This window comes from Oncorhynchus gorbuscha, linkage group LG11, assembly GCF_021184085.1.
Source record: "Oncorhynchus gorbuscha isolate QuinsamMale2020 ecotype Even-year linkage group LG11, OgorEven_v1.0, whole genome shotgun sequence".
Lineage (NCBI taxonomy): Eukaryota > Metazoa > Chordata > Actinopteri > Salmoniformes > Salmonidae > Oncorhynchus > Oncorhynchus gorbuscha.
In genome coordinates this window covers 87,862,335-87,883,558 of record NC_060183.1, presented here as the reverse complement: position 1 = coordinate 87,883,558, position 21,224 = coordinate 87,862,335, and the positions used below count along the sequence as shown (strand labels likewise).

The 21,224-nt window shown below is 46.2% G+C and overlaps 1 protein-coding gene across 8 annotated transcripts in view; it reads right to left on the bottom strand.

The window, feature by feature from the left end:
- The window catches only part of LOC123989585 (low-density lipoprotein receptor-related protein 2-like), a 112,719-nt gene extending 101,182 nt beyond the window's left edge, over window positions 1–11,537 (bottom strand). For all 8 annotated transcript variants that reach the window (XM_046290706.1, XM_046290707.1, XM_046290712.1 and 5 more), the window contains exons 1-7: window positions 11,454–11,537; window positions 11,110–11,229; window positions 10,704–10,934; window positions 9,877–9,990; window positions 8,869–8,988; window positions 8,546–8,671; window positions 8,264–8,467 (exon numbers count right to left, since the gene is read on the bottom strand). In XM_046290706.1, the coding sequence (XP_046146662.1) occupies window positions 8,264–8,467; window positions 8,546–8,671; window positions 8,869–8,988; window positions 9,877–9,990; window positions 10,704–10,934; window positions 11,110–11,229; window positions 11,454–11,511 (973 nt within the window). In that variant the 5' untranslated portion in view covers window positions 11,512–11,537. The remainder of the gene's footprint in view (window positions 1–8,263; window positions 8,468–8,545; window positions 8,672–8,868; window positions 8,989–9,876; window positions 9,991–10,703; window positions 10,935–11,109; window positions 11,230–11,453) is intronic.
- Window positions 11,538–21,224: the final 9,687 nt, after the last annotated feature.

Here is a 21,224-nt window from a genome sequence, read left to right as displayed (position 1 = left end):
GCTACAGTGCTTCAGATCGGTAGTCATTTAGGCAGGTTACCATAGTGTTCATGTGCCCAGGGACTATGGTGGTCTGCTTGAAACATGTTAGTATTAGACTCAGACAGGGACATGTTAGTGAAGACACTTGCCAGTTGGTCAGCGCATGCCTTGTGAATGTTGACCTGTTTAAAAAGGTCTCTCATACCGGCTACAGAGAGCGTGATCACTGCCATCTGGAACAGTTGATGCTCTCATACAGGTGTCAGTGTTATTTGCCTCGAAGCGAGCATAGAAGTATTTTAGCTCATCTGGTAGGCTCGTATCACTGGGCAGCTCGCGGCTGTGCTTCCCTTTGTAGCCTAATAGTTATCAAGCCCTGCCACAAGACTAGCGTCAGCGCATTCAGTCTTAGCCCTGTATTGGCACTTTGCCTGTTTGATGGTTTGTCAAGCATAGCGGGATATGTTATAAGCTTCTGGGTTAAAGTCCAGCTCCTTGAAAGCTGCAGCTCTACCCTTTAGCTCATTGTGGATGTTGCCTGTAATCAATGGCTTCTGGTTGGGGTATGTACAAAGTCACTGTGGGAATGACGCCATTGATGCACTTATTGAAGAAGCCAGTGACTGATGTGGTGTACTCAATTCCATCGAAAGAATCCCGGAACAAATTCCAGTCTGTGCTAGAAAAAGTCCTGTAGCTTAGGATCTGCTTCGTCTGACCACTATTGACCCAGTCACTGGTGCTTCCTACAGTTTTTGCATATAAGCAGGAAGATTTAATTCTGGTCAGATTTGCCAAATTTAGGGCAAGGGAGAGCTTTCTGTGTGGAGTGAAGTTGGTCAGTTTGTTTTCCTCTGGTTGCACATTAACATGCAGATAGAAATGAGTTCAAATCGATTTAAGTTTTCCTGCATTCAAGTCCACGGCCACCTCCACCTGTTTGCTTCTGGCCGTATACAGCTCATTGAGTGCTGTCTTAGTACTAGAATCGGTTTGTTGTGGTATGTAGACAGCTATGAAGAACATAGATCAACTCTAGGTACGTAGATAGTGTGGTCTACAGCTGATACTCTACCTTAGGCTAGCAAAACCTAGAGACTTTGATATCGTGCGTCACCAGTTTACAAATATACATAGACCACCACCCCTTGTCATACAAGAGGCTGCTGCTACAGTGTATAACCCGCCAGCTGTGTGTTATTCATGTCGTCATTCAGCCACGACTGTGAAATATAAGATATTACTCTTTAATATCCCATTGGTAGGATATACGTGCTTGTAGTTCGTCCACTTTATTATCCAACGATTGTTTGTTGGCCAGTAGTACCGATGCTAAAGGCATATTAGCCACTCGCCGCCATATCCTCAAGACAATGACAACCTTCCGCGATACCTGCATCTCTAACCTCGGAATGACTGGGTTGAGGGCCTGTTAGGGTGTCAGGATTAAATCCCTCTCGTCCGACTCGTTCAAGACAAATTATTTGTCCTGTTCAAGGTGAGTAATCGCTGTTCTGATGTCCAGTAGCTCTTTTCAGTCATAAGAGACAGTAGGAGCAACATTATCTACAAAGTTAAATGTGAAGAAACATTGTCCCCCTAATTGCCCTGAATACCTCAACCTATGAACCAGAGTTACTGTTAGCACTGATGAAGTCTACTTCTGATAAGCTTCCCAGTAAAGCATTAACCATCAAGCAACCCAGAAGTGTTAAATGTCCCATATTAACATATGCATCCTGAGAAACAAGGTTCCATGAAGTCAATAACTTACGTGTAACAGATTGTACATTCATATTCTGAAGCTCCCTTAGATAATACCTTTGATGATACAGTGGTAGCAATACACAGCTATAACATCGACCGAATAGACAAATGCAAAAGTGGGCGATGTTCGTCTAAATTCAGAACCACATTCCTGTAAAGCTTAGACGATCTCCTGTTGAATGCTGTTGAAGTAATAAGGCTACAGGTTCATTTGCCTCACCTTAAGCCCATGCTAACACTACACATCAAAGTATATCTGACCAAATTATGAAAGACAAGAATTTACTTTTGAATTCCGTAAAGTCAGTGTGGAAGAGGAAATAATTATTGTGATCTATTAACAATGATAAGCCACCTGGGTCTGACAATCTGGATGGGAAAATGACTCAGGATAATGGACAATTGCCACACCTTCAATTTAAGCTTACTAGAAAGTGTGCTCTCAGGCCTGGAGGGAAGCTAAAGCCATTCCGCTACTCAAGAATAGTAAAAAACCCTTGACTGGCTCAAATAGCTTACCAATCAGCCCATCACCAACCCTTAGTAAACTTGTGTAAAAAAAATGGTGTTTGACCAGATACAACGCTATTTCACGGTAAACAAATTGACAGCAGACTTTCAGCACGCTTATAGGAAAGGACACTCATGCACAGAACTTACATAAATGACTGATTGGCTGACAGAAATGGATGATAAATTGATTGTGGGGCTGTCTTGTTAGACTTCAATGCAGCCTTTAATGTTATCGATCATAGTCTGCTGCTGGAAAGACTTGTGTTATGGCATTACACCCCCTGCTATATTGTGGATGAGGAGTTACTCATCTAACAGAACACAAAGGGTGTTCTTTAATGGAAGCCTCTCCAACATAATCCCAGTAGAATCAGAAATTCCCCAGGGTAGCTGTTTAGGCCACCTTTTTTTCAGTCTTTACTAATGACATGGCACCGGCTTTGTGTAAAGCTCAACACGATACATGTCAGCCACTACAGCAACTGAAATGACTGCAACACTTTAGAGCTGCAGTTAGTTTCAGAATGGTAGCAATGACTTAGTCAATTATTTCCAAAACTTAAAGCGTTGTATTGGGGACAAATCATTCACTAATCCCCAAAGCTAAACTACATCTCATAATGAATGTGAAATTTGAGCTAGCTGATGGTCAAAACATATTGATACAACATTAACTAAGATGGGAGATGTCTGTCCATAATAAAGAACTGATCTACCTTCGTAACACTCAACAAGGCAAGTTCTACAGGCCCTAGTTCTGTCACCCAGACTACTGTTCAGTAGTGTGGTCAGGTGCCACAAAGAGGGACTTAGACAAATTGTAGTTGGCTCAGAACACAGCAGCCCTGTGGGCCCTTCTAAGTACTCATTCGCTTCGAAGTATTTAGCAAGCTAGCCAATGGTTAGCCTGGGTGCTTGACTGTTTTAAGGCCAGATCAACGCTCGGATAAACACTACTTTCGGCCAGAGCATCCAGTGTGTGCTCGGAATGCTCCAAGAGCGAAACGCTTTGATTTTATGAACGGACAATCTGACAAAGCTCTGAGTTTACAAACGCCCAGAGCACACTCTGGCACTCGATTAAATGTATGAACAGTCCAGTAAGTATAAGCCAGCCTTTAGTATTGAAAAGCGTTGGTTGTTTAGTACATAGTCTCACATGTGAATTCTTAAAGAGATGAGTGGGGCTAAAGCTTAGAAAGGTGTGAACAAAGCTTTCCAGTAGGTACCAAAACACTCAAGGGCCATCATTAGTCCTTTATTTATAGGGGGAGATCAAGCTGATCCTAAATGTTATAGGCCTATTTCACCCTGTATCAAAAGCGTTGGAAAAACTTGTCAATAATCTACTGACTGGCTTTTTTGATGTCTATAGTATTTTCTCTGGTATGCAATCTGGTTCCCGCTCAAGTTATGGATGTGTCACTGCAACATCAAAGGTCCTCAATGATATCAGGTGCTTCTACGCCTGCATTGCTTGCTGTTTGGGGTTTTAGGCTAGGTTTCTGTACAGCACTTTGAGATATCAGCTGATGTACGAAGGGCTATATAAATACATTTGATTTGATTTTGATTATCACCATTGCCCTTGATTCTAAGCAATGTTGTGCTACTATTTTTATTGACTTGGCCGATTCTTTTGATACAGTAGACCATTTGTGGGCCGGCTAAGGAGTTGTCTGAGAGGTCTTTGGCCTGGTTAGCCAACTACCCCTCAAAGAGAGCAGTGTATAAAGTCAGAAAATCTGCTGTCTCAGCCACTGACTGTCACCAAGGGTGTAGCTCAAGGCTCGATCCTAGGCCCCACACTTCTCAATATACATCAACATAGCTTCGTACTGTCTAAGCTCTCATCCATGTATGTCAGTCAGTCTACAGTCTTCTACTTACTCCCTGGATTTTGTGTTAAATACTCTACAAAGCTTTCTTAGTGTCCAACAAGCTTTTTCTGTCCTTAACCTTGTTCAGAACATCTCCAAAACAAAAGTAATGTGGTTTGTTAAGAAGAATGTCCCTCTCTCCACAGGTGTGATTACTATCTGAGGGTTTAGAGCTTCAGGTAGTCACCTCATACAAGTACTTGGGAGTATGGCTAGATGGTACACTGTCCTTCTCAGCAAATATCAAAGCTGGAGGCTAAAGTGAAGTCTAGATTTGGTTTCCTTTATTGTAATCACTCCTTTCACCCAGCTGCCAATCTAACTCTTGTACAGATGACCATCCTACCCATGCTAGATTACGGAGACATAATTTATAGATCGGCAGGTAAGGGTACTCTCGAGCGGCTATAAGTTCTTTACCATTCGGCCATCAGATTTGCAACCAATACTCCTTATAGGACACACCACTACTCTATACTCTTCGATAAACTGGTCATCTCTGTATACCAGTCACGAGACTCACTGGCTGATGCGCTTATTTATAAAACCCTCTTAGGCATCACTTCCACCTATCAGAGATATCTACTGCAGCCCTGATCCTCCACATATAACACCCATTCTGCCAGTCACATTTTGTAAGGTCCCCAAAGCACACATCCATGAGTCACTAGTCTTCAGTTCTCTGCAGCTAGCGACTGAAACGAGCTGCAACAAACACTGAAACTGGACAGTGTCATCTCAATATATTCATTGAAAGACTCACTCATGGACACTGAGTGAGCATTGTTCCTGTTCCCAAGAAAGCTAAGGTAGCTGAGCTAAACGACTACCGCCCCGTAGCACTCACTTCCGTCATCATGAAGTGCTTTGAGACACTAGTCAAGGACCATATCACCTCCACCCTACCTGACACCCTAGACCCACTCCAATTTGCTTACCGCCCAAATAGGTCCACAGACGATGCAATCTCAACCACACTGCCCTAACCCATCTGGACAAGAGGAATACCTATGTGAGAATGCTGTTCATCGACTACAGCTCTGCATTCAACACCATAGTACCCTCCAAGCTCGTCATCAAGCTTGAGACCCTGGGTCTCGACCCCACCCTGTGCAACTGGGTACTGGACTTCCTGACGGGCCGCCCCCAGGTGGTGAGGGTAGGCAACAGCTCCACCCCGCTGATCCTCAACATTGGGGCCCCACAAGGGTGCGTTCTGAGCCCTCTCCTGTACTCCCTGTTCACCCACGACTGCGTGGCCACGCACGCCTCCAACTCAATCATCAAGTTTGCGGACGACAACAGTGGTAGGCTTGCTTACCAACAACGACGAGACGGCCTACAGGGAGGAGGTGAGGGCCCTCGGAGTGTGGTGTCAGGACAACCTCACACTCGACGTCAACAAAACTAAGGAGATGATTGTGGACTTCAGGAAACAGCAGAGGGAACACCCCCCTATCCACATCGATGGAACAGTAGTGGAGAGGGTAGTAAGTTTTAAGTTCCTCGGCGTACACATCACAGACAAACTGAATTGGTCCACCCACACAGACAGCATCGTGAAGGCGCAGCAGCGCCTCTTCAACCTCAGGAGGCTGAAGAAATTTGGCTTGTCACCAAAAGCACTCACACTTCTACAGATGCACAATCGAGAGCATCCTGTTGGGGTGCATCACCGCCTGGTACGGCAACTGCTCCGCCCACAACCGTAAGGCTCTCCAGAGGGTAGTGAGGTCTGCACAACACATCACCAGGGGCAAACTACCTGCCCTCCAGGACACCTACACCACCCGGTGTTACAGGAAGGCCATAAAGATCATCAAGGACATCAACCACCCGAACCACTGCCTGTTCACCCCGCTATCATCCAGAAGGCGAGGTCAGTACAGGTGCATCAAAGCTGGGACCGAGAGACTGAAAAACAGCTTCTATCTCAAGGCCATCAGACTGTTAAACAGCCACCACTAACATTGAGTGGCTGCTGCCAACACACTGACTCAACTCCAGCCACTTTAATAATGGGAATTGATGGGAAATGTAAAATATATCACTAGCCACTTTAAACAATGCTACCTAATATAATGTTTACATACCCTACATTATTCATCTCATATGTATACGTATATACTGTACTCTATATCTACTGCATCCTTATGTAATACATGTATGACTAGCCACTTTAACTATGCCACTTTGTTTACATACTCATCTCATATGTATATACTGTACTCGATACCATCTACTGTATCTGCCTATGCCGCTCTGTATCATCACTCATTCATATATCTTACGTACATATTCTTTATCCCCTTACACTTGTGTCTATAAGGTAGCAGTCTTGGAATTGTTAGCTAGATTACTTGGTTATTACTGCATTGTCGGAACTAGAAGCACAAGCATTTCGCTACACTCGCACTAACATCTGCTAACCATGTGTATGTGACAAATAAAATGTGATTTGATTTGACAGTTGTAGCTGCTTTGCGTGATGTATTGCTGTCTATTGTCATGGCCTTTGAGCTGTTGTCTATGTCCATTAATATTTATACCCGGTTTTGTGCTGCTGCCCTGCTGCCCTGCTGCCCTGCTGCCCTGCTGCCCTGCTGCCCTGCTGCCCTGCTGCCCTGCTGCCCTGCTGCCCTGCTGCCCTGCTGCCCTGCTGCCCTGTCATATATTTGTTTAAAAATGACATTTTTAATCCCAGCCCCCTTCCCCGCAGGAGGCCTGTTAGCTTTTGGTAGGCAGTCATTGTAATGACAATGTTCTTAACTGACTTGCCTAGTTAAAGGTTAAATTAATTCATTAAAAATAAAAATCTGCTACATCAGAATCAACCAACCATCACAGTATCCTATCAGAACGAACCAACCGTCAGGATCCAGATTGGTTGTCATCCAATATGATTACGTAGTACCTGTTGACTATCAAACCAGGACAAACTAGTTAAGCTAGCTAGCTTGGCTAATTGAGGCTGCATGTACTCTCGTACCAGAGTTAAAAAATAACTCCAATCAGAATGTTAAGTAGCTCCCTACCTGTTGGCTTTTGGTCATTGTAGCCTATCCTTCTCTAATGTTTTAAATTTCATAGATGCAGTATCTCGTAACTTTTGCCAGAGGCTTTGACTGTAGTCTTTTGCCGCTTTGACTGATTGACCAGCAACTAGTTACATGCGCCACTCTCGTGACAACCAAGAGCAGCAGCATAAATTACAATTTGTCTCTACTGCAGCAGTCGCCATCAGATCTGTATGGGCCCTTCCGGACAAGTCAATTAAAATTACACACCCTGATAGGCTAACCACACCGCTCGCGCGCAAAATAAATACATATATGTTATTCAATTATTGCACCCACACTGCTTGCGCACGTCAATGAGCGTCAGCATTGCCAAGGGCTAAAATAGAAGTCCTTTCTATTCCTGACGCAGATCAGGCTGCAAGTGCTGCCTTTCCCATCTCCTCGGTTTATAGAAGCATGTACCCACGTGCCATCTCATTGGTTATTGAAAGACAAACGACTGGTTGTCGTGGTAATATTTTGAAATTTTAGATGGCAATCATCATATAAGTTAAACAATGAAAAGCCTGGAAGGAGGAGAGATTACTAGAAATGATTCGGTTGACCATTTTTATGTGTGGATTAATTGTCGGAGTAGAGGCCCTTGTGCATTTCAGGTAAAATAACAAACAAATTTTAATATCCCAGGATAAATTAGCTAGCAACAGCAAGCTAGCTAAATGGGACAAATTAGCTAGCAAGTGCATGCCAACTAGCTATATTGCCATAAATGTTTAATGCTTTTTGACCTGTCCCCAAATTAATGTCATTTGTTCAGAGTTTGTTTTGATATTTCAACCTGTGTGTCGTTTTTATGTGTTTGGTGTAGGGGGACAAAATAAATTCATGCTCGATGGAGCACGCATGCAGCCGGTTTGGGTTCGGTGTGAGAACAATGATAATCATATCAGACCCGATCCAGACCTGTGAGAATTAGAGTTCTGGATCCGGACCTGCTCAGGTCCCTAATCGGGTATTCAGGTACACGTGGAGCCATAAAGACCTCTAGATCCTGCTACATCAGCAGAAACCAATCATGATAGAGAATCAGAAGACACCAACCATGATAAAGGATCCTGCGCTGCTGCTCCTTAGCCTTGTAGATGTTGCCCTGGTTATCAGCCCAGTAGAATGAGCTCCTGGAGAGGTCAAAGGCCAGGGCCAGAGGATCATAGCCAATACTCTGAATGGACTCGAATCTCAGAGTCTTCAGATTCAGAAATCCGATAGTTCCCTTCTTTGCAGTCAGAAACTTTGTATAATTTCCTGAAAAGCATCGGATGTTGAACAGGTTTAGATAACTAGTCAGAAGTTAATCAAACTAATGTTACTTTGAAAAGTCACCTTTAGCATAGCAGTAGGTGGTTCCTTGAAGCTGGAAGCCATCTCGGCAGTGGCAGTAGAAGGACCCGGGTGTGTTGACACAGAAGTGCATGCATGGACCATAAGGCAGAGCGCATTCATCCACATCTAAAGAGGGGAGAGCAAACAGGTTCAGTATTTGAGTTAACCCTCACCAACTGAGCTACAGAGGACCCGAACCCAACTAATGCAGAGCGCTTTCATTCACATCTACAGAGGGGTTTATAGTATTTAGGCTTACAGTAAAGGAATAGATAATGAAACCAGTCATGACAATAACGCAAAAGGATAACAGACATACTCACCCAGACAGGAGGCTCCGTTAGCAGACAGCCTATGGCCTTTAGGACAGGAGCAGAGGGCTCCCCAGGGCTGATCCACACAGGAGTGACTGCAGCCACCGTTCTCTTCTGAACAGGTCCTCCCTGGAAGGTAGAGAGGAGTCAGATCCGCCTGTCCTTCAACATGTTTCAGATGCCATAACAGTCAATTATGAATAAGAGGTTCATATAGGTAGTGGTGAGGGGTTAGATGTTAGAGCAGGGGTGTCAAGCTAATTGACCCGTGGTCTGCATGTGGTCTTCACAGAGGTCTGGTGGGACTTAAAATGTATTATATAGGGGCCTCTCGAGTGGCGCAATAGTCTAAGGCACTGCATCACAGTGCTAGCTAGGCCACTAGGTACTCCAGGCTCTGTCGTAGCCGGCCGCGACCGAGAGACCCATGGGGCGTCACACAATTTGCCCGGCGTCGTCTGGGTTAGGGGAGGGCTTGGCCGGCAGGGATGTCCTTTTCCCATCGTGCTCTAGCGACTCCTGTGGAGGGCCGGACGCAGTGCACACTGACACAGACGCCAGGTGTACGGTTTTTCCTCCGATACATTAGTGCGGCTGGCTTCCAGGTTAAGTGGGCATTGTGTCAAGAAATGGTGTGGCTGTTGGGTTTCGGAGGACACACGGCTCTCGACCTTCGCCTATCCCGAGTCCGTAAGGAAGTTGCAGTGAGGAGACAAGACTAAATGTTTTTTATTTCATTGCGGTCAAAATTGGCAAAGAATTCTGTTCTTGCTTTTGTTTGGATGATTATTAGCAAGCAGGACAGATTGAAAAGTCAATAAATTTAGGTCCACAATTTGGTTTTAATGATCTGTGTACAGATCGTTTTCCCCTGAAAATCCACATGATTGAATTGGCCAAGGGGCCGGTTCTGGCCAGTGAGCCGTATGTTTGAAACCTCTGGGTTAGAGGTTCCTACCACCGGTAAAGGGTTAGACTGAAGGTTAGGGTTAGCGGTCAAAGGTTAGAATTTCCTACCACAGGTAGAGGGTTCATCACTGCCATCAGAGCAGTGCAATTTTCCATCACATCTCTCATCTTCAGTCAGACACGCCCCTCCAGGACAACGCACAGCCATTGGCCCACACCGGCCTGGAAGATTAAAAGCACATCAAAACTACCACACTACATGCCTTCCTGCAAGAGGAACAAACACATGCCCAGACCTGTAGGTTACATACTACTTCGCCTGATTATTTTTTGTCAGTCTAATTTACTGATATATTGTCACTGCAAAAACGTGGAAGCCAGAATGTTGAATGAAATAACATGTAAACATACTCTATCAGTTGTCTGTCATGTTGGCCCTTCAGCTGCTCAAAATGTTTGACAAAATAGCCGTAGGAATGTATTGTTAAACCAAGGTTTTAGAACACCGGTTATGAAGATTGAATTTCTATCACCTGGCACATAGGCAAGACCATGTCAACACCTGCAAGACTTCAGTAAGAATGCATGGTTCGCGTGCATGCACTGTCATTCCTGTGCCCATGCTTTCAGTCATGAGCAAACATTTTTTATTGCCATGTCTGTTTAATTATACTTTCCTGTGGATATTTTGTAAAATGTTGACCGGCTGAAGGTCCAACACCACAGACAATTGGTAAAGTTAGTTCCAATGTAATTTGGAACAGTTTTTTTTCTTACTGTTTAAATGTGCATGGCATTGCCTACACAATTGAAGGTCTTATGTTGTGATTACATACTACTGTACACAGGCCAAAATACTTGCTCTTCTCGTTTCCATAATAGCTCCCATTCCATAGTATCACATACATGCTCTCGTTGTTTCCATAATATCTCACCACAGGCCTCATCAGAGTTGTCCACACAGTCGTTAGCACCATTACAGTATTGGTCCTTGGGGATGCAGATCTTATTCCTACACCTCCAGTCCCCCTGCAGACAGCCCTGGTTCTCTGGGCAGTTAAACTCATCAGACCCATCAGAACACTGGCGCTGCCCATCACATACTGCAGAGGTACGTACACAACCAGGAGACCCGGCCATGCAGGCAACCTGGCCCCTAGGACAGGCTGGGGAACAAGGACAAACATACCTATTGTGAACAGACTACAGTAAATACATTTAACAGACCTAAGTGATATAGGTCAACAGTAAATACAGGGTTAATGTTACATTTAGAACTTCACATCAACAAATATGTTCTCCTGGAAGAGAGCAGAAACAGTGAAACATAGCATAACTTACGGCAGGCCATTTCATCAGAGCCGTCCATACAGTCTCCATTTCCATCGCAGTGCCAGGAAAGAGGCAGACAAGCTCCATCATCACACTGCCACTGGTTACCCCCACACTGCTGGCCAAAACCTACAAGACAACACGGGTTAGGGCCCACAAGGGTTAGGGCCCACATGGGTTAGGGCCCACACGGGTTAGGGCCCACACGGGTTAGGGCCCACACCTACAAGGCACAAAAAATTCCACAAATAACTGGCAGGTGTTTTCTACTGTAAGGCTACATGATATCAATCAATGTTTACAAGACAAAAATGAATAAACTTAATACTGCAGCTCATTCAGAACCATTTTACCTGTCAAACATTTCAAGCTGATAAGTAAAAGCAGACATGTGAACTGCAGCAGTTCCATGACCGACCATGAAGCTTGTTAGGCACAAACAGTACAAGCCTTACAGGGATAGTCTTTATTGAGTAACAATCAACTACACATGGTTCTGATTGGTCTAATTAACTACACTCTGTTCTCATTGGAGGGTCACTGGGATCACCAGCTGCATGTTGATTGGAGGGGGAAGGGAAGATAGAGCCATAGGATAAAGACATGGGCCTGGTTTCCCTAAAGCATCTTTATGCCTGGCGTACACTACACAACTTTCAAAATCCTAACATCGCTGACCCTCTCGCATTATATTACAATCTTTTCTGACGTTTTTTGTCTCGGCTATGTAGTGGTGCTAAGAGATTCTTTACTTGGATTCTCAATACCATGATGTCTCGCTTAAAATAATGTGATTAGATTGTTAATGTAGCTAAAACCAGCAGTGGCTCAAAGTAACCTCAAATGTTTTCATTTAGATATTCAAGCTTGCCATGCAGAGTTGAATTGAATACTAACATTACTTGAGCTGCGCTGTTCCTTCAGAGCTTGATGCTTTGGTTAAAGGCAAGTAAAAATGCATGCTAGTAGTAGTCATTGCTCCTGCTCCAGAGTCTACACATTCTGGGTGATGGGATACAATGTCATCATCTTTGGCTTATTCTCTGGCCAGCTCTCATTGGCTATTGCTGATCATCATTCTCAAAACTTGTTGTTGCAATCTCACACTACAAGTGCATTGCAGATTTTGTGCCGATAAAATCAAACATCTTTGGGCCTCCCGAGTGCCACGAGAGATCCTGGTTCGAGTCCTGGCTCTGCCGTGAACGGGAGACCCGTGGGGTGGTGCACAATTGGCCCCAGCGTCGTCCGGGTTAGGGGAGGGTTTGGCCGGCAGGGATGTCCTTGTCCCATCGTGCTCTAGCAACTCCTGTGGTGGGCTGGGCACATGCATGCTAACACGGCGCCCGGTGTAAGCTGTTTCCTCCAACACATTGGCTGGATTCTGAGTTAAGCGGGCATTGTGTCAAGAGGCAATGTGGCTTGGTTGGGTCATGTTTCAGAGGACTCTCGACCTTCGCCTCTCTCTCTCTCGAGTCCATACGGGAGTTTCAGCAATGAGTCAAGACTGTAACTACCAATTGGGTGGAAAAAAGGTCAAATATTTAATATCAACCATGTTTGAAAATATCAGGAAGGATCAGTAGCCCTCAGATTGCGACTGACCCGCTCACATTAAAAATGCTTCCGAGTAAGCAATACATTGGGATTTTGTCTCCGATCTCTACAATGTGTCTGGGACAGCTAAATTGAATGCAAAGCCAACGTTTTTTAAATGTTATGCCGTCAAAAGCAAGTGTATTGCTGTCAATTACAAACGATATGGTCAACTGTTAAAAAATGTATTTTTTATCATGTTTGTCTTTGTGCTGCATTGTATAATCCGTATTTGTCTCTGATTGGGGTTTTACGTGCTATTTTTATTATGTTAATTCAGAATTTATTCAGTTTCTGTCAACTGTGATCAATGAAATCTAAGTCTATTGTCATTGATATAAAAAAAGTGCATAATGAACAAAAATATAAAGTGTTGGTCCCATGTTTCATGAGCTGAAAAAGAGGATCCCAGAATTTTCCAGACGCACAAAACTATTATTTCTCTCAAATGTTGTGCACAAATTGATTTTACATGCCTTTTTAGTGAGCATTTCTCCTTTGCCAAGGTAATCCAAATCCATCCACCTGACAGGGGTGGCATATCAAGAAGCAGATTAAACAGCATGATCATTACACAGGTGCACATTGTGCTGGTGACAACGGCCACTTTAAAAGGTACAAGGCCACAGATGACTCAAGTTTTGAGGTAGCGTGCAATTGCCATGGCGACTGCAGGAATGTCCACCAAAGCTCTTGCCAGATAACTGAATGCCAATTTCTCTACCATAAGCTGCATCCAAAGTCATTTATGAGAATTTCGCAGTATGTACAAACGGCCTCAAAACCACAGATCACATGTAACCATGCCAGCCCAGGACCTCCACAACCTGCGGGATAGTCCGACACCAGCCTCCCGGACAGCTGATGAAACTGAGTATTTCTGTCTGTAATAAAGCCCTTTTGTGGGGGGAAACTAATGTTGATTGGCTGGGCCTGGCTCCCAAGTGTGTGGGCCTATGCCCTCCCAGGCCCACCCATGTCTGCGTGGCACAACCCAAGGGGGGGCGCCAACCCAGACAGGATGACCACATCAGTGAATCAACCCACTCAGGTGACGAACCCCTTCCAGGGACGGCATGAGAGAGCCCCAGTAAGCCAGTGACTCAGCCCCTGTAATAGGGTTAGAGGCAGAGAATCCCAGTGGAAAGAGGGGAACTGGCCAGGCAGAGACAGCAAGGGCGGTTCGTTGCTCCAGAGCCTTTCCGTTCACCTTCCCACTCCTGGGCCAGACTACACTCAATCATATGACCCATTGAAGAGATGAGTCTTCAGTAAAGACTTAAAGGTTGAGACCGAGTTTGCGTCTCTGACATGGGTAGGCAGACCATTCCATAAAAATGGAGCTCTATAGGATGACTTCGTCAACCATTTTGAAAAGAAGGTCGACGACATCCAATCCTCGTTTGCTAAGTCAAACGGCACCGCTGGTTCTGCTCACACTGCCCTACCCTGTGCTCTGACCTCTTTCTCCCCTCTCTCTCCAGATGAAATCTCGCGTCTTGTGACGGCCGGCCGCCCAACAACCTGCCCGCTTGACCCTATCCCCTCCTCTCTTCTCCAGACCATTTCCGGAGACCTTCTCCCTTACCTCACCTCGCTCATCAACTCATCCCTGACCGCTGGCTACGTCCCTTCCGTCTTCAAGAGAGCGAGAGTTGCACCCCTTCTGAAAAAACCTACACTTGATCCCTCCGATGTCAACAACTACAGACCAGTATCCCTTCTTTCTTTTCTCTCCAAAACTCTTGAACGTGCCGTCCTTGGCCAGCTCTCCCGCTATCTCTCCCAGAATGACCTTCTTGATCCAAATCAGTCAGGTTTCAAGACTAGTCATTCAACTGAGACTGCTCTTCTCTGTATCACGGAGGCGCTCCGCACTGCTAAAGCTAACTCTCTCTCCTCTGCTCTCATCCTTCTAGACCTATCGGCTGCCTTCGATACTGTGAACCATCAAATCCTCCTCTCCACCCTCTCCGAGTTGGGCATCTCCGGCGCAGCCCACGCTTGGATTGTGTCCTACCTGACAGGTCGCTCCTACCAGGTGGCGTGGCGAGAATCTGTCTCCTCACCACGCGCTCTCACCACTGGTGTCCCCCAGGGCTCTGTTCTAGGCCCTCTCCTATTCTCGCTATACACCAAGTCACTTGGCTCCGTCATAACCTCACATGGTCTCTCCTATCATTGCTATGCAGACGACACACAATTAATCTTCTCCTTTCCCCCTTCTGATGACCAGGTGGCGAATCGCATCTCTGCATGTCTGGCAGACATATCAGTGTGGCTGATGGATCACCACCTCAAGCTGAACCTCGGCAAGACGGAGCTGCTCTTCCTCCCGGGGAAGGACTGCCCGTTCCATGATCTCGCCATCACGGTTGACAACTCCATTGTGTCCTCCTCCCAGAGCGCTAAGAACCTTGGCGTGATCCTGGACAACACCCTGTCGTTCTCAACTAACATCAAGGCGGTGGCCCGTTCCTGTAGGTTCATGCTCTACAACATCCGCAGAGTACGACCCTGCCTCACACTGGAAGCGGCGCAGGTCCTAATCCAGGCACTTGTCATCTCCCGTCTGGATTACTGCAACTCGCTGTTGGCTGGGCTCCCTACCTGTGCCATTAAACCCCTACAACTCATCCAGAACGCCGCAGCCCGTCTGGTGTTCAACCTTCCCATGTTCTCTCACGTCACCCCGCTCCTCCGCTCTCTCCACTGGCTTCCAGTTGAAGCTCGCATCCGCTACAAGACCATGGTGCTTGCCTACGGAGCTGTGAGGGGAACAGCACCTCAGTACCTCCAGGCTCTGATCAGGCCCTACACCCAAACAAGGGCACTGCGTTCATCCACCTCTGGCCTGCTCGCCTCCCTACCACTGAGGAAGTACAGTTCCCGCTCAGCCCAGTCAAAACTGTTCGCTGCTCTGGTCCCCCAATGGTGGAACAAACTCCCTCACGACGCCAGGACAGCGGAGTCAATCACCACCTTCCGGAGACACCTGAAACCCCACCTCTTTAAGGAATACCTAGGATAGGATAAGTAATCCTTCTCACCCCCCCCCTTTAAGATTTAGATGCACTATTGTAAAGTGACTGTTCTACTGGATGTCATAAGGTGAATGCACCAATTTGTAAGTCGCTCTGGATAAGAGCGTCTGCTAAATGACTTAAATGTAATGTAATGTAATGGCTATAGGTGAATGGAGTCGAAGAGGAGAACACGACGGCGCAGAGTGAAAACCGAAAGTCACCCCAAAAAAATTATTGGGGGGGGGGCTCAGTGAGAGTATGGCTGAGTCAGGAGATAGATCTGAGCCAACTCTCCTTGTTTATCGTGAGAAGCCAAGGAGGAGACCAGAACCAGAGCCGGTGTTAGAGGTGAGCGAAGCAGAGACTGTGAAGGAGTTAATGGGGAATGTGGAGTGGAGAGTAATGAGGGAGTTGCTAGCTTGGTGCTATAGATACAATATTCGTCCGACGGATCGTGTCGGGGATTTGATAGCACCTGAGTTAGCGCTCTATACTCAACCTGAGGTGCGTGTTAGTCAGTTGGTGAAGTTGGTGCCAGCCTCACGCACCAGGCCTTCTGTGCACATCCCTAGCCTTGCACGTCCTGTGCCAACACTGCTCTCAAGATCTCCAGTACGCCTTCACGGTCTAGCCCATCCTGTGCCACCTCCACACTCCAGTCCTCCGGTGGCAGCTCCCCGCACCAGGCTTCCTGTGCGTGTCCTCGATCCTGTAGTACCAGTTCCAGCACCACGCACCAGGCCTTCAGTGTGCCTCGCCTGTTCAGCGCAGCCAGCGTTTTTCTCCTCTCCTGCGCTGTCGGAGTCTCCCGCCTGTTTAGCGCAGCCAGAGTCTGTCTCCTCTCCTGCGCTGCCGGAGTCTCCAGTCTGCCCAGCACCGCCAGTCTGCCCAGCGTCGCCAGGATGCCCAGTGCCGCCAGTCTGCCCAGCGCCGCCAGTGCTCCCAGTCTGCCCAGCGCCGACCGTGCTCCTAGTCTGCCCAGCGCCGCCAGTGCTCCCAGTCTGCCCAGCGTCGCCAGTCTGCTCAGCGTCGCCAGTCTGCCCAGCGCCGCCAGTCTGCCCAGCGCCGCCAGTCTGCCCAGCGCCGCCAGTCTGCCAGGATCCGTCAGAAGTGCCAGTCAGCCAGGATCTGCCAGTCTGCAAGGTGCTGTCAGCCTGCATAAAGCAGTCAGAGCTGTCAGCCTGCATGGAGCAGTCAGAGCTGTCAGCCTGCATGGAGCAGTCAGAGCTGTCAGCCTGCATGGAGCAGTCAGAGCTGTCAGTCTGCATGAAGCAGCCAGAACTGTCAGTCTGCATGAAGCAGCCAGAGCTGTCAGTCTGCATGAAGCAGCCAGAGCTGTCAGTCTGCATGAAGCAGCCAGAGCTGTCAGTCTGCATGAAGCAGCCAGAGCTGTCAGTCTGCATAGAGCAGCTAGATCCGCCAGTCAGCCATGATCTTCTAGATCTGCCAGCCAACCAGTCTCTTCCAGATCTGCCAGTCAACCAGTCTCTTCCAGATCTGCCAGTCAACCAGTCTCTTCCAGATCTGCTAGTCAACCAGAATCTTCCAGTTCCGCCAGCCAGCCAGGATCTACCGGAGCCTACTACCTGCCTGAGCTTCATCTCAGTACTGGGCTTCTTCTCAGTACTGGGCTTCCTCTCAGTTCCGGGCTGCCCCTCAGTCCCGGGCTGCTTCTGTTCCGAGCTGCCCCTCTGTCCCGAGCTGCCCCTCTGTCCCGAGCTGCCCCTCTGTCCCGAGCTGCCCCTCAGTCATGAGCTGCCCCTCAGTCCAGTGGGGATCTGGGTGAGGACTATTAGGCCATGGTCGGCGGAGAGGGTGGATTATCCCAGGACGCGAAGGGGAGGAACAAGGATATTAATGGAGTGGGGTCCACGTCCCGACCCGGAGCCGCCACCATGGACAGACGCCCACCCGGACCCTCCCTATGGTTTTGAGGTGCGTCCGGGAGTCCGCACCTTAGGGGGGGGGGGGGTTCTGTCACGCCTTGGTCATTGTTTTTTGTGTTTTTGTTATATGTTTGGGTAGGCCAGGGTGTGACAAGGGTTTATATGTTGTTTTTCTGATTGGGGTTGTTAGTTTTGGGATCACGGCTGATTAGGGGTGTTGTATAGGCTTGGCTGCCTGAGGCGATTCTCAATCAGAGTCAGGTGATTCTCGTTGTCTCTGATTGGGAACCGTATTTAGGTAGCCTCAGTTTCGCTTTGTATTTCGTGGGTGATTGTTCCTGTCTTTGTGTTGTTTCACCAGATAGGCTGTAATAGGTTTCACGTTCCGTTTGTTGTTTTTGTATATGTATAAGTTATTTCATGTATCGTTTCGTTTTCGTTCATTAAAGATCATGAGTAACAAACACGCTGCATTTCGGTCCGACTCTCTTCCTTCAACAAACGAACGTCGTTACAGGAAGGACATCAAGGAATCTTTGTGTTTGATGTTTCTTGGTTGGGGTCTGAGCAGATTATTTGTTGCAATTGCAAACGTAATGAAATGGTGGTCCGATAGTCCAGGAATATGAGGAAAAACATTAAGATCCACAACATTTATTCCATGGGACAAAACTAGGTCCAGAGTATGACTGTGACAGTGAGTGGGTCCAGAGACATGTTGGACAAAACCCACTGAATCGATGATGGCTCTGAAAACCTTTTGGAGTGGGTCTGTGGACTTTTCCATGTGAATATTAAAGTCACCAAAGATTAGAATATTATCTGCTAAGGTCCGATAGGAATTCAGGGAATTCATTTGTTTAAATGGTAACATGTCTTCCATGCCTGTTTCAGTGAGTAGGGCAAAGTAAGCTGTACGAAGCCTATGAGAGTAAGCTTGTGGGTGTTCATTCCGAGCTTGTTTGACCGTGTTAGCCAGTGAGCTAACGTGTTTGCGAGTCGCAGAACCACTGAATTCTAATTTCAAAGCTGTGGCGAGTTTAGCGTAGTCATTTAGCATGTGTTGCGCTTGTAGGCGAATGAACCTGGTCACGTGTCTATTCGACATTCGCTTCAACAGTTAAACCCTGTCACAACCCGTAGCATTCGGGTAGCCATCCAACGCGTCCTCTATGTCAGCTAGGAACGTCTCAGTATCATTTGACTGACCTGGAACAGGGTCAAAGGTGGGGAAATTCTTGATGAGTTTGTCAAGGTATTCCGTGCCAAGCGGGCAGAGAGGGTTGGCTTCATCCTGTGAAGAGATTGGGGCCGAAAGGCCAAGAGGAGAAGCCAAGCCTTGGTGTTGTTGGACAAGAGGCGCAATATTACTAAGTGCCAAATGGTCAATTGGAGTAGACTGAGGGACACTTAATGAAGGCAAGGTCTGAAACCTATTGTCTTTACTCCTGTGAGTACAGGGCTCCGGTTGCTTGGATTGGTAGTCACGCTGTAGAGCGTGACCATTCTGGACTTCCTCCAGATGGTACCTAAGGGTGGTATTATGCTGCATTGCAGAGTCCACTTGAGCGCTAAGAGTAATGATTTTGGACACGTGAGTGTCACACTTGCTCCTTTCGGTCTCAAACTTATCTGTCATGGTTTGCAGATAGAGGTCTTGAGTACGGAGCGAGAGATTCAGTGATTTCAGAGATTTCCTCCGCTTGCTTAGAAATCAATATTTCTATCTTCATCACCTGAGTTCTCTCATCATTCATTTGGTCAGCGACTTCAATGAGTTCTGCTGATTTTTCATCCAACTTAGTCATTGTGTTCATCAATTGATTGTCTTTGGTCTGCAGAATTTTGAGTAGAACCGTGTTACTCTGAGTAACTTTCAACAAATCTGCCTGCATTTTATCAAATTGCGCGCTCCTATTTGTAGATAACTCAACAAATGGATCTAGTTTGAAGTGGACAACATCGTATTTAGTTTTGGCTAAATCGAGTTGTTCCTGGAGACAGCGATTTTGTTGAAGAGTTTCTGCTCGTTCATCGTTATAAGTCTCAATTACTTTTAATTGTTCAGCTTTCAAACGCAGTTCCTCGACTAGCAGAAAGTTTTCAATTCTTGTTTTTGTCAATAGTTGCTCAGTTCTCTCCACCTGTCCCCTTTGTTAGCCATGTCTGGCACATGCTTCAGCTGTGCACTGTGGTATTGGACCGATGTCACATTTTTTATGGTAATACATCAGTGCAAAAGTGGGGAGAACCGTCACAAAGCCTGTGTTTGATGGTTGGTTTTGGAGAGCATTTGCAAGAGCGTTTGTTTTCTCGCTAATGGCATAATTAGGGTTATTATCCCTGCTCAGGTCAGAGATCAATCCTTTTATGGGTGGAGCTTCACTAATTAGCGGAGGAGTGGTGACCACCTCCTTTGATAGCTTGCACATTATTAGTAAAATTTAGAGGAACAGTTTTTCCTTTTTTTTCTTCAAATTTGGGGTTTGGAATACATCGGAAGCTGCAAAGACAAGTTTAATCTATTTATAGATGTTGACAAACCATCAGTACTGTAACAGTGATGTGGAATTTGGACATGACTGAATTTGCAAAAGCAAATTGAATTAATTAATCATTGCCAATGATTAATCCTACCTGGGTAGGCTATCTAGGTATTAAACTTTAATTAACCTGAGAAGTTGCTTCATCTAGGTTAATATGAGAAGTTTAAAGGTGTCTCATTTGATTGGAAGAACATTAAGTTAACTTATTAAATTGAATGAGACGATAATCCATACAATCTCCATTGATTGGATATCATAAGTGTAAACAGTAGATCAAATGTTGGGAACATTCAACACTGTGGTGCACTTCTCCCTAAGGCCGAAGCCACATGGGATTCCTGCTGGGGCCGGGCTTCTGTCAGTACTGGATTACTGAATGGTTTTGCAAAAACCAAAAAAACAAATTTGACTGATTTATCAATTTAATGATACATCAGACCTGTATAGGCCATTTGGAAATAAAACTTTAATTAACCTGAGAAGTTCCTTCATCTATGAAAAGTTTAAAAGTGTCTTATTTAGAAAACTCATCAATTTGGATATTATTTAAAATATCTATTTCAGAAGGTAAATTGCCAGGATTTACACCTATTAGTTAAATTGGGTAATGTTGATGAATAGATACAGGAGACCAAGTTGAAACACTGGACAAGGTGGATCAGGTATAGTAAAGACAGTTTATTTTATAATGTAGAGATATCTGGCATAGCGTGCATGGACTCTCATTCCTCCAGCTCAGAGGGAACCTTCAGACAAGAGCCCCGATACATTGTGTACAGTTATTTTATTCATGGGTATGACATAGGTAGATTCTGGTAGACAGGCCTCTGGTAGGTTGCTGGTAGTTGATTGGCAGTTCCCTCCAGACTGGTGTCGGCGTCCCATTGGCAGTTGGAAGAGTTCTTTGTCTTTGGAACCCATCCCCAAGAGAGGGAATGAGTGTGTGTATGTGTGTGCGTTCTTGTCTTGGCAAGTCAAGGCTGTGTGTCCTCGCAATGAGTGGGTGTAATGCATGAGTGTGTGCTCTTATCTGGGTGTCCTCGCAGTGAGTGGGTGTATGTGAGATATCC